Source organism: Colossoma macropomum, unplaced genomic scaffold, assembly GCF_904425465.1.
Source record: "Colossoma macropomum unplaced genomic scaffold, Colossoma_macropomum, whole genome shotgun sequence".
In the NCBI taxonomy this organism is placed as follows: domain Eukaryota; kingdom Metazoa; phylum Chordata; class Actinopteri; order Characiformes; family Serrasalmidae; genus Colossoma; species Colossoma macropomum.
The window spans coordinates 38,632,067-38,645,898 of NW_023494795.1; the positions used below are offsets into that span (position 1 = coordinate 38,632,067).

General features: G+C 38.3%; 1 protein-coding gene across 1 annotated transcript in view; it reads right to left on the minus strand.

Annotated features, from left to right (window-relative positions):
• Positions 1-10,245, minus strand: part of rngtt (RNA guanylyltransferase and 5'-phosphatase) — a 194,252-nt gene extending 184,007 nt beyond the window's left edge. Inside the window, exons 1-4 of the mRNA XM_036582370.1 lie at positions 9,845-10,245; positions 7,047-7,156; positions 6,713-6,816; positions 6,483-6,571 (exon numbers count right to left, since the gene is read on the minus strand). Of these exons, the coding sequence (XP_036438263.1) occupies positions 6,483-6,571; positions 6,713-6,816; positions 7,047-7,156; positions 9,845-9,908 (367 nt within the window). The 5' untranslated portion in view covers positions 9,909-10,245. The remainder of the gene's footprint in view (positions 1-6,482; positions 6,572-6,712; positions 6,817-7,046; positions 7,157-9,844) is intronic.
• Between the last annotated feature and the right edge of the window lie 3,587 nt (positions 10,246-13,832).

Genomic DNA, 13,832 nt, shown 5'->3' on the forward strand with positions numbered 1-13,832 from the left:
AATAATTTGATATATATATATATATATATATATACAGACAGATATATTCGCTGCTGTCTGAAAAAAACCTTGTATCTCCAATATGATAACTTTACCGGAGAAGGAAAAAACATACTTTACTTTTAATGTAATTCAATATAACCAGAGTTTTTTCCCAAGTCATTTTTATGATGTTTCTTTTGGTCCATTCATCATGAAATTTACAGCCAATGTAAAGGGCAACAGGCATTTTCAAATTATGTCAAAAACCAAAAAACGACAAAAATGGAGATACAAGGTTTCCTTCTTATATATATATATAAATAAAATGTGTATATATATATATATATATATATATATATATATATATATATATATTTGTCCTGCAAATGTACAAAAACAAAAAAAAACAAAAATGTACACACACACACACACACACACTGTTGTCCACTCACTGAGCAACACCGCCCTCGTTAGAGACACTATCCTCGTTAGAGGCCCTCACACCTCCCAGACTGACAGACAGTCCGAGGCCTTCAGAGACAGTGATGACGAGGAGCGGTTTTGACCCTCATCATAACCCCCCTGTGCCCCTCTCTCCCCCTTGACTGTTACCCCGCCCTTCCCCACTCCTCGGGGAGTTCGTTTCCACGGCAGCGCCAATAAGCCAGCCGCTGCAGCAAGAACAATGAAATTCATATATTCCGCCCCTGAGGTCTGCACTGTGCCGTGTACAGTTCGGCAGAGTGGGGCAGTATGGGTGGCTGAACAGCCTGTAGCTTTGAGTCAGAGAGCACAAGAGCGCCTTCAACAGGCCTCAAGGAGGAATTACATGCACCGGGCACAGCTGCGCAGACAGAGCGACCAAACAGCAGTCAGACGAGGACAAGCTCTGAAGAATCTGCCTAAAGGAATAACACCGCAGAAGTGTTACGACACGCATATTAATAATTATGCTATAAAAATATTGGTGATATCAGACTTGGTGACATGAATGAAATAGTTTTGCGAACACTCCATGTCATTCCTAAAAGAAACCAATCACAAAAATAAGAAAAAAGCCTCCCTTACTCTGCACCTGAGTCATTTACACTTATTTAAATGTTTCTATCTAACAAAATTACTTGTTTGTGTTAATTATGCTTTTCAGCAGGTGTTGTTTTGGCAATCAAAGAAAAGAAACAAAAGCAGAGATAACACTTATTCTTTTCAAATACCAATACTGATGTTGAAACCTTGGTAAACTGATAACATCACTATCAAGCTCAAACTACTGGAGCTTAGATTAGACCTGCAGTAAAAGGTGCCATGGTGACATATCCTGGTAAACTGCTGTGAGACAGAAATTCCAGGGCTAAATCAATCTAAGCATAACATTTGTAAAAAGCTGCGTTTCATGAGACAGACCCCTTGCTGAAACATAGCAATCGACACTTTTTTTGTCTGACAATAAATACAGTGAGTAGTAAACATGTGCAACACCCTTCGGCTGTGTGTATCGCTGTCCACTTGTGATCACATCACTCGAGACGAAGGTTAACACCCGGTAACTGAAGTATCTCAAGGATAACTCCATCAGCTTTTTAAAATTTCTGCCTAATTAAGTGGCTGAGATGGAGCAGAGAAACTAACCAACATTATTTACAGTGGTGGTGATAGGAACCAGGGGTCACAGTGTCTACAACACAAATACCACCATTTTATTTATTATACAAAACAACCAGTGAACCTACACATCTTCTGATTTTTAATATGTATTGCTGATGATGGTAAAATAGTAGTAAATCTGAAAAAGATGCATGTAGCTCTCTACCATGAATCGATACAAAAAATGTTTTAGGCCAACAATTTATCTCAAAACTAATGTAAAACAGTGTCTCACACATCAGGCAGCACATTCATAACTATTTCATGTAATAACCTTTGTGTGAGGGAGCTTTTAGAGGCATCTGGTTCCCACCACCACCATTGCGAACAATAAGTTTCTCTAGAACAGAGCATTTCACACCAAACCACTCTGAATGACTCTGTTTACATCTTAATCATTTAATTACACAAAATTTATTAAAAATAAGACTTCCTCTTCAAGACGAGCAGTGAGTGAGCAGTGAGTGAGTGCTACCTCAGGATAGATTTTTTTGCAGGATTGGATCAGATTCATTCCTTTTCCGCTCTAATATCCAATCCAGCATTTTCTGGAGCTATCAGGCTGACATAAATACCTGGAAATGGGTCGGTGCTGTCTCTAAATAACAATAAAATTAACGATGACATTTCGTTTTACTTCTGTATCACCTCTCTGCAGATACACAGCTACAGCTATATTGCATTAGCTTATTAACACCAGTGCTTTCAAATTCTGCTTCAAATATACATGCTAAACATCAATCAACAGAAGTTGTTTATTTCAAAGCACAGGCTTAGCACACTCCGCAAACACCTGCGTCGTGTGAATCATCGAGACTGCTCACAGCATACTCGACACTGAAGTCTGAGATCGGACAGCAGGCTCGCAGTACAGTCAGAAAGATGTCTTGTTTGGTTAAAACACTTTAACTGCTAAATAGAACATGACTTTTCAGCTGCAGCTCCTGTGGAAGTTTCTCTGAGAGCTTATGTTGAGCGTTAGCTCAAGTAATAAAACCTAGCGAAGGAAAGAATTCGTTCCACATTATGCAAAGACCTCAATAACATTTTGGCTCCTGGGGAGTGAAATACAACCAGAATTAAAGAACTTTTCATCTGATGTTTTATTCATCGATGTGGATGAAGGAGACGTCAGCCAGGTATAAATACTGCCACGACTGTAGAAAACTCCTTAACATCCCAGCTGGGGGCTGAATCTGAAGATTGCAATGCAGCAGGGAACCAAAGAAAGCCTGAAGCGTTGTACAGCATCACTACAAGTCAAGCTATCAGTGACAGCCAGTCTATTCCTCCTGTAACAGCAGAGCTAAAATAACATCACCACTACTACAAAAACAGGGAACTATGAAGGCAGAACATGGATGAAACTCAGAAAGAGCTACAACAAGCTGCTACAACTCCCATTTAAAGACTACAGCACTGTAAAACCTCCAACACTGGATTCAGTTTACTGTGAAGCAAGAGGTTCTCGTTAGAAGGCCGCTCTAACAATAATCTGGCTCCCCCTACTGGATAAGAAACAGGTTTATACACACTTAAAAATTATGGTTCTTCAAGGGTTCTTTAGTAAAGAAAACAGTTGGATACAGAACCCTATGCATGATTAAAGGTTTTTTTGCACTGTGAAAGGGTTCTTCAGACTGATGGAGAATGTTCTGTAGATGGTTCTATATAAAATCTTTCCGAAAAGGGGTTCTTCTATTGTAACAAACTTGACATCAAAACAATAGAAGAACCCTTTTTGGTGCTATATATATATAACCATCTACAGCACATTCTCCATCAACCTGAAGAACCCTTTCACCATGTAAAAAATGCTTTAATCATGCAGAGTGTTCTTTGAATGTTTATGGTTCTAAATAAAACCACTGTCTTTACTAAAGAACCCTTGAGGAACCATTTATTTTTTTAACTTTTGAAGTTGTATTTCTAAATGAACAGCGAACGACCAAACGTTCAAGAACACATGCATCACAGTAACAAAATATGTGAAGCATTACATATTTTTTTACATTTCTGCGTAGTTCTATCACTGACAGATAAACAAAGTCATCAAGAGTGGTAGCGGAATTGTTTACCAAATAGAGAAGCTTATTAAGTGCGATTTTTTTAACAGCGGTGGTGTTAGGAACCACGGGTCTATAACACAACCATAGTCATTTTATTTACTATCCAAAATGACCAGCAAACTTACACATGTCTTTTTGAGGCACTCAACTCTTTGGACGTCTGATTCACAACCATTGTGAATTCTGATTTGGCAAGTTTCTCTAGAACTGAGCATTTCTGAATGACTGTTTCTACATATGAACCTCAAAGATATGCAGAAATTTTGAAAAATCAGTGGAAATCCCCTTTAACAGCACTACAACATGAAAAGCAAATTTGTAAACTGAATGCTAATCGCTAAGCGTTAAATCAGAGAAGGTCGCAAACTAACAAGGAGTACATATGCCTTAATTAGAGTTAGTAAAAGTTACTTCATTCATTCAGACATAGCAGTGACAATAATAGACACAGTTATCACTGTCTTGTTAGGTATGTTCTTGTAAAGGTTATTAATGTGTAAAGGTTATTAATATTGATGTAAAGGTTATTTCAGAGCAATTTGCCAGCATAGAATCTTCCACACACTACACTATAAAGAATTTTTTTTGTTTTTGTTGCATCTTTGTGCACGAGGTTACTCGCGCCAATACTGGCATGTGTGGTTGGGGTCACAAATTTTTAAATGGGAAACGAAACAGGATAAGGGATCTTTACATGCTATGCACTTGAGCACCCAGGGGCTCCGTTGTTTGGGTTTGCATGGTCTACCCGCTTAGCACATACGGTTGACTTGTTGCAAAGGTGGCATCCTATGATAGTGCCAAGTTTAAAGTAACTGAGCTCTTCAGCATGACCAATTCTACTGCCAGTGTTTGTCTATGGAGATTGCATGACTATTTGTGTGATGTTATACACCTGTTAGCAATGGCTTAAACACTTTAAACACCTGAATTCAATGTCATATTTAAAACCAGCAATGATTTAAGAGTATCCAGTTTACCTGCTGAAACGCGTCTCTGCATACAGAGGCACCCTGCTGTGTGTTTGCTTTCTTTAGCTTATATGACCAAAACTATGCGGATACCCACATAGTTTTGGAGGGGTATCCAGGGGTAAAACTATGTCTGTCATTTTGGCACGTATTCCGCATGACACTATGGAAAAGTAATGTCATGTGTGCGCTATATTTCGCTGCTTTCAGTCACTATTATGATTGCATTTCAATGAGGCAAATCCAGCAATATAGCCATGCCTTCATTATGTTTCAAGGTGGATTGTATTGAATTCTGATATGAATTCAGTTTTTAAATGCAAATCTTCATGTATTGTTTTTAAGTAAAGAGATCAAGCGACATGAAAACAATGTAACAGAGGTTTTGGTTTTTTTTTTCTGACATGTATTCTGCATGTCACTATGGAAAATAATCTCATGTGTGCAATGTATTTAACATTTATCCACTGTAATGATTGCTTTTCTCTCCATAATTTACCATAATTGGTATTTCACAGTTTATTATAACACTAGAACGTAGCATATCTCAAAAACAGGATCCAAGGTCTCAGCAAGCTACAAACTTTAAACACAGCACCCATATGTTGCCTTAATTCCAAACTGCAACAGTGCCATCAGCATATACTGTTGTCTATTGTCTCTACTGTAGTCATTGTTTCTATTGTAAAATATTCTCATTGGTATTCTAGATGAGAAACTGTATTGCGCTGGTTCAGACTTGGCACACTTTTCATCAAGCTAGCGTATCACCCAGATGGTGTGGAAAAGGATCCAATGAATGAACTCAAAACGCCCCTAAAATCTATCTAAGATCTTTTGGGAGAATATTACCCTTCCATAAAAATGTTAACAACCGCAAACATACAAACAGCCTACTCTGCTGCCACTACTGTCTTGTCAGTCGTGCACAGCAAGGCACCACCACATAATACAAACTGCTTTGTGTTTGTACTTTAAATATGTACTTCATTATAATTACATATGTAGTTTATTTAAAACAAAGTACATATTAAAAATACAACCACAGAACAAAGTTAATTCTAAATGTACATAAATTATGTGGTACTATTCTAACTAAAAAAGGTTTTGTTTTATTCAGTAAGAAAACTTAGAGAATAAAGAAGGAAATGTTCAGATGTATGCAAAAGTTTGGGCACCCATGAGTTAACACATCCTCTACAGAGAACACACTTCTGCATATTTTTAGGCACAAATACTGTGTATTTGCTGAATTTAACAAAAAAATAAACACAAAATGTGGCCTGTGAAAAAAGTTACGAAACACGTATATTTTATGTTATATTTGCTTTTCAATATGTGTAACTCAGCAAATAAATATCAATATCAATATCCTTAAGATCGTCCCCTGCAGAGGATAAGTTAACTTATTTAATGATGTTTCGCACTACGTCACAATGTGCTTTCCTGACCATATTGTGGATCTCATCAACATTTAAAGAACGCTGACCAGCTGCGTGTTTTATTTCAAAGAATGCAAAACTAGTCTGGATTTAGTGCAGAGCAGTATGTGCAGTTAAAATCATCCTATTCACAGTTTTTGATAGTTTTTTTATTTGACACTGCTGGTGCTTTTTTGTCCGTACCAATTAATCAAACCGTATGAAAAAGCTAAATACTGTGATACATGTCATGAACATGTCTTGAAGTATCATGAATTTTATTTTTGCTATATCGCCCACCCCTATATTAACAAGTTTCAGTATTTAAAGAGAATGAGGTGCTGAGGGAAAAGCAAATAACATATTATCAAACTTTAAGAAGATCTTAAACTTACCTATGAGCTCAGTGGGATTCTTCTGCATGAAGTGCTCACATAATCTGATGAACATCTCTGTCGTCTCTGCAGTGGGACATTCCCCATGGCTGTATAGGGAGAAAACTATATTACCCTGTATAACAACAAAACATTGCTCCCATTCAAAGGGACAAAAAGCCACAATTATACAGCAAAACACAGGAAACATCATTTAAACTGATTATTTGTAATGGATGAATGAGGCGTACCCTTTGCACTGAAGCTTTACGTATTTTACCCCTTCTTTCTCGATCTCTGTTCGGTCATAAAAGCGGGTTGTGTTTGTTAGGTCAACAAGCAAGCCCATCTTGACCTGAGAACAAAGAGAGGAACCGTTACTACACCGTTTAAACATGATCTCATTCATAGCAATGTAACAGGCTAAAAATCAGCTGAGACCAATACAGATGTGTAAACAACTCCAGAACAAAACACTGTAACAAGCGCATGCAAACTACAACAAACATTCCAACATACATTTACATTTATTCGTTTAGCAGACACTAAAATCCAGGGCAGCTTAATGAAACATTCGAACAGTACCTTCAGACTTTTAAGATAGTTGGACAGCATACTCGGGTGGAATCTGTTTTCCTCTGGAACCAAGTCATCATATCTGGGACCCAACATGGTTTTCATTGGTAGGAATTTACCTGCATAATAAATGAGTTATAGAAAAGAGAATAAAGTTAATAACACAGTCTTAATTGGTGCTTATAATCGTAGGTAATGAACAACACAATTAGGACCAGAAGTGGACAGCAACTTGTTATGGATTCAACATTACACTTATCTTTGACAATAAAAGACTGCAAATAACTTAGAATTTATTGTAGGAATTTACTGTAAGTAAGTATTTAAATAGTACATATAGAGTATAAACACGCTTACTCTCCCATTAGGGATGGGCTTAGGGCAACTTCCTGGTGGGCCGAATCAAAAACGGATCAACTGTGGCTGCACTTCTAGCAGCCCTGTCATAAACAAACAGGAAAGGAGACGAAGAAAGAAACTATGCAGCTGTTTTCATCTCCTCTGTGATGATGCATTTGATTAGACAGCCTTTCGCTGCTTTCAGGAACACAGTGAGACACTTTAGCATTCACACTACAAATGTTATGTGGTCACAAGCATCACTGACAACCTCAGGTCAGTAAAGGTGATTTAAGTGACCATTTCACAAGGCATGCCTGAGACACACTGTTTACCTGTACATAGCGCTGTCCATTCATGATCAAATCACCCAAGACGCACGTTAATGCCAAGTGTGAGGGGGTCCAGTTACTTTACTTAAGTAACAATTTCATTGAATCAAAGTACTTTACTTCTTATCATGTGTATTTGTGAAGAAAGTACTCTGCGGTTTCCTCAACAGAATCTTATTTATTCAAAATGAGGTTCCTCTTTTTTTTATTTCAAGGATGCACTAATATGGGACTTCATGTACGTATCTCTCAACATAGATACCAATGCAGATGCATGTACATTTTCTAAAATGTATTATACAACAGTTAGTTCCAGCCACGCATGCTGATTGGTTGAGTAGCGTTCTAATCATGCTGTTATTTCAAGATAACACACTCCCTCTCATGTTCTATTGCTTAAGTAACTGGAACTACGTCTGGATTAGCACCACAGAGAAATGTAATAGTTATTTCTATAGGGCTGCAAATATGTAAGAATTAACGAAATGCAGACACAGCTACTGCTTTTACTTTTCATTTTGTACATTTTTTGTAGATGTTGCTGTTTAAATGCAATCTTGTGTGTGCACTGCATTTCACTGTGGCAAATACATCTGAAGTACAAATAAAGCAATTTCAAGCAATGTGAAAACATTGGGGTAGGGGTTTTGCTTTTCATGTTGGCACATATTCTGCATGTTACCTACAGAAAATTAATGCCATGTGTGCACTGCATTTCCCGTTTGTCCACTGCAATAACTGCTTTTCAATTTGGCACAAATTCCTCTCCATAAAGAACAGAAGGAATGATACCTAACAAACTTCAGTTCCTGTTCCCTGCTGATAAATGCTCAACGTACTAAGCACTGCACTTTTATTAAGAACTCAGTACTCATGGAGTTTGTAGCTTCAGTTCGAGTCATTATTTTACTTAAGTAACAACTCTTTCGCTTAAGTACAGTTTTAGGCTACTCTACGCACCACTGATCAGGGCACAACGGTCATTAAAGTACCTAAGTGTTGGTGAGGCTTAAAGGGGAATTCCCACCGATTTTGCATAGTATTTTTTGCATAATTCCATGGCTGAGAAGTAAACAAAGTCATCCAGAGAGGTTCAATGTAAAATGGTCCGTTGTAAAGAACGTTACGGTCTCAGATTTCTTTACAGTGGTGGTGATAGGAACCGGGGGTCATGATGTATACAACACAAACATAGCCATATTATTTACTATCCAAATCCACCACTGAACCTCCATGTGTGTTGAGTTTTCAAATGTAATGTCGATGGTGGCAAAATAGTGGAAAATCTAAAAAATAGGTTTTTGTGGGGGAAGGACTATTATGCCTTACAGCGCCCTGCATGTATCCCTCCACCCTAAAAGATGAACAAGGCGTTTTAGGGCAAAACTTCATCACAAAACTGTCGTAAAACAGTGTCTCAGGCATCAGACGGCGTATTCATTACCACTTCATGTAATAACTTTCTGTGAGGCAAAGACACATTAAACTCTTCAGAGTTTTGGTTCCTGTCACCACCACTGTGAACAATTCTGACTCGGTAAGTGTCTCTAGAACGAAACATGCCACATTAAACCACTCTGAAGGACTTTGTTTACATCTCAGCCATTTATTTATGTAGAAATTTTGAAAAACTGGTGGAGTTCCCCTTTAACTGGTGCACATACGCACTAATCCCGTCTACTTCAGCAGACACGACTTTTCACATTCGTACTAAACTGCGTTTTCTCTTTTCAGTGTCACGACTGAGATGACAGACACTAAACTTTAAGAACATGTTAATATGACAGTCACTGCTGCTGGCTTTGACGCCGTATAGCTACGGTTACAGCATAAAAACAGCCAACGTTAACGTTATTTAGCGAATTAGCTTGAAACAGCAGTGAGGTTAGCAGCTAAGCTAACCCCAGCTTGCTAAGTTAATTTATTTAAAACCACTTCTAAAAATAATTTAGAAAAAAGTACTGGCTGAAATGAAAATCTGCTTCGAAACTTTAAACTGGCGCTCAAAATGCGTTAAATTAATTGCTAGTCAGTTAAAGCGAGGCTACTCAGGTTAGCTAACGAGCTAAACTAATTCGCTAGGTAGCTAAGCTAACTCAAACGTTTCGCAGAAGTGAGCGTTTTCCAGGCGCTTACCAGCCACAGGTTGTCCTCTTCTAGGGCAGTGTAGCCATCGAGGAGGTGGTCCTGTGTGTGACATGGTCTCCGATATATGTTTTTAAACCTGCCTCTCAAAATGTTGCGCTAACCGAGCATCAGTGTCAGGCTCCCCCAGCAGTGGAGCCCTCCAACGCGGCTTCTTCTGCCCGGCTAACCCGCTGCTGCCTCGGCCTCCAAATTAGACTCGCCAGGAGGATTTCAGCCGTTCAGCAGGGTGGCCCGTTTAACAGAAAGGTCTCCTAGAGTTTCGGACTGAAGCTAAAAATGAACAAATTTCCACGAAGCGCTCACTCGCAGAGCTGTCATCCAAACTACAAAGTAGTGAATGGGCAACAGCTTGAAACAATGACTCGAAAGTGTATCGAAACAGCTGGTGAATCGACACAGTGATTCGGCTGTTCGAAGCTTTACACTTTCGTGTAATTGTTATGTGATGTTATATTTAAAATGGTCATTGATTGGTTTGGTGAGATCTGTGCTTAATGGGCCATTTACATGCATCATTGCGAGTGGTGCTATGGAGAAACTCAGCATGGCCATTATAAAGGTCCTAAGAAAAAAAATGCATATGAAAGTGCATACAGGCCCCCTTTGATGCTGGGCCTTACTGCACATTGGCTATAGCCTAGTCTCTCAGCTGTAATGGACACATCACTCAAACATGCTAATAATGAATGAAAGCCAGAGGAAATCAGTAAGTATTATGCAAGTGAGCTCCTGCCAATGGGTCTTCAAAATTGTTTATTCATTTTTAATTCCCACACATTTGGCTTAAGTGTTCCTTTCTTTGCTTTTGCCTTGTCAAAGAGACAAATGGTCCCTTGTTTGGACACTTCAAATCATGGCCTGGTTAAATCTCAGTTTGCTCTCCAGTTCCTTCTTCTGCTCAAGGTAATGAACTAGGTGTTTGATCTATGCAAATTGGGTGAAAATGAGGAGGAGAAATAGTTTTCAGAGAGATATAAATGAGGGCGGGGGGGAGGGGGGGGGCTTGGGTGGTAACTGCCATTTAATCCTTTTATAGGGATACTTTGGCCAAAATTAGAAATTCAACCATTAATGTATCTGATGTAAATATGTCTGCTCACCTCCAAAAGTGGCGCCGCAGTAGAGAGTTGCTCTAGTGTGTGATTTTCCAGTTTAAAGATTAGAAAAAAGGCCCTTCTGATGATGTATCTTGAAGGTGTGAGGAAGTGCTTTGATGTGGATGCTTGAGGATGAGCTGTTAGAAATCACTCAGGATTTTTTTTTACTACCAAGTGGCATTCCCAGTGGTTGTGTGACGTGTTTGTGTAATGCATGCTGGGTATTGTAGTAAGGCAGCACTGAGTGACGAACAACAAAAAAAGTGAATTCTGTCAAACCAATGATGCTGAAGGATGCACTGCTGCACCACAGAATACTACATAACATGAGTAATAACATAATAAACACTAGTTTTACTTCGGAACCCCCCTTTTAAAGCCTTCATAAAACCCCAGTACTGTCACTAGGGTCAGTCTCATTCGTGTCCAGTTAACTGTGCCCCAAACTCTGACTCTGTTTGGCTTTGCCAAAGAATTTCTACCAAAGAATGAGGTTGAATATGTCATCATGATCCCCCTAATCTCTCAGAGTCAGGCTTTTGAGTGTGGGATAAAGTCTGAAACAGTTCATAGTAGGTTCTATAAAAGAATCAGAAGACGGATCGCAGATCATTGACAGTTGGCTGTTGTGAAATTCGAAGCCCAGAGTGTTGGAAACATACTAGCCACTGGATTGTATATTATTTAAATGGTAATTATGATTATTTAAATTGTAAATAAAAACTGCATTACAATCTGTGGGCTGCAAACTAGAGTTCTGCTCTTCATGCAGTGACCACAATTAGCCAGCAGGGGGAGCCTAGTGCCAGAATTATACCAGACTTGTAGTAGATCTTTGAAAAAAAATTGGAACATAAAGGTAAACAAATATTTTCCTACAGTAAAGTTGAGCTAAATTACTTGAACCCCAAAAAATAAAACAAAAAAGTCCCTGCATTAGGTGAAATATTAGAAATGTAGCTGCAAACAACATTTCAAACACAAAGTGTGACTAATAAAAATAGTAAAGAAAATCAGTGAGAATGTTGGTTACTATCCCCATCAAATAAAAGTAATTAAAGGAGAATTCCACCCATTTTTTTAAATTTCTGCATAATTCAATCTAGATGTAAACAAACTCATTCAGAGTGGTTTGATATGAAATTATGCATTGTAGAGAAACTTACTGACCCAGATTTCTTTACAGTGGTGGTGATAGGAACCAGACGTTGTGGTGTCTACAACACCAATATAGCCATTTTATTTACAACTCAAAATGAACAGTGAGCCTGCACAAGTTTTTATTATATAATGATGATGATGGTAATATGAAAAAACAAGTTTACTTAAGGGACAATTTTGCCTTACAATGACCTGCATGTACCCCTCCGCTATGAATGCATTAAGGAAACATATGTTTTCCTTAATCTTCTCTTAAAACTAGTGTAAAACAGTGCAGCAGGCATCAGGCAGTGTATTCACAATCATTTAATATAAAAGCTTTCTAGAGACATTAAATGCTTCACATGTCTGGTTCCCATCACGACGACTGTAAACAACTCTGAATCTGGTAAGTTTTGCTAACATAGAACAGCTATATGCTAACACTTAAGGCAGGGGTGTCCAATCCTGGTCCTGGAAGTCTACCACCCTAGAGAGTTCAGATTCAAGACACCCAGCTCAAATATTCAGACGCCTCTGAAGGCCTTCATTACCTGGATCAGGTGTGTTAGATTAGCGTTGGAGCTAAACTAACACTCAGATCTCCAGGATCAGGATTGTGTAGCCCTGACTTTGGGTATTTTTAGCTTCAACACTGAGTTTCATGTTCTTCAAAGTGTCTTCCTTTGTATAAAGAGCACTCTTTGCTTAAATAATGATTTGACAAAACTATTGTTAAAAGAACATATTGAAACTCTTTTGGTCCATTTGTGGTTTAAACAGCTGAAAAGTTTGAGTGCTGACATCACAACAAGGGGATAAAATGTGAGGAGTTTGACATTATTTCCAAGATTACATTATTATCATTTGTTAAATTTAGTTGACAAAAAAGATTTCCTCATGGTTCTCTTACGTGCATCACAGTGATATCTGCAACGGTTACTCTCAGCCAGTTCCGAGGCCTCCGATGGTCTTTTATTATCTTCAGCAGTTTCTCAGCGGTTCTTCAGAAGGTCAAGAGGCGTGTAGGCCAGTGGTAACCAGCTCTTCTCTGTGTTACAATGGCTTGGTCCAAGAATAGGCCATCTTCCAAGCATTGTGGCATTCTGAAAACAAGAAAATATAGCACACACATACAACAAGTCTCACAGAGACACAAGGATAAAAGAAAATTCCAATTTGCACAATTCCTTGCAATAATGTAGTCAATTACCCAAGACACGTTTGCATATCTACTTCTACTAGAGCTAATGGGCTAATAGCTGAAGCTTAGCATCATAGATACTGCACTAATGGCCTAAATCACCAGACAATTGCCACAAAACCACATCAAGTTGTTAAGTAACCTGAAACAGACTTTGTTATGTGGCCTCTGAAACTGCATGACATACTTTTATCTATCAAAATGGAAGTTCTGGGATTACAGCTACTACTGCTGCACAATGCTAATTATGCTAATATAAGCTTCCTTTAATTATTAGCTAAATCAGCCTTGTAGCTTCTAGTCTTGAATGAAGCAACCAATATATGCACTGTAATATATTTATGAGTTTGACTATGTACAACATAGTGTTTGACACAAAGGCCTGTATGTTTGATCACTAAAATGATTTTGCTTTCTACAAATATTTACATAAGAATGAATGAGATATAATGTTAATTCCCTTTATAACAAACATAAACGGGTTTAAAGGTTTATATACAGTGTATTACTCTGGGTATTGCTCTGTCTAACATGC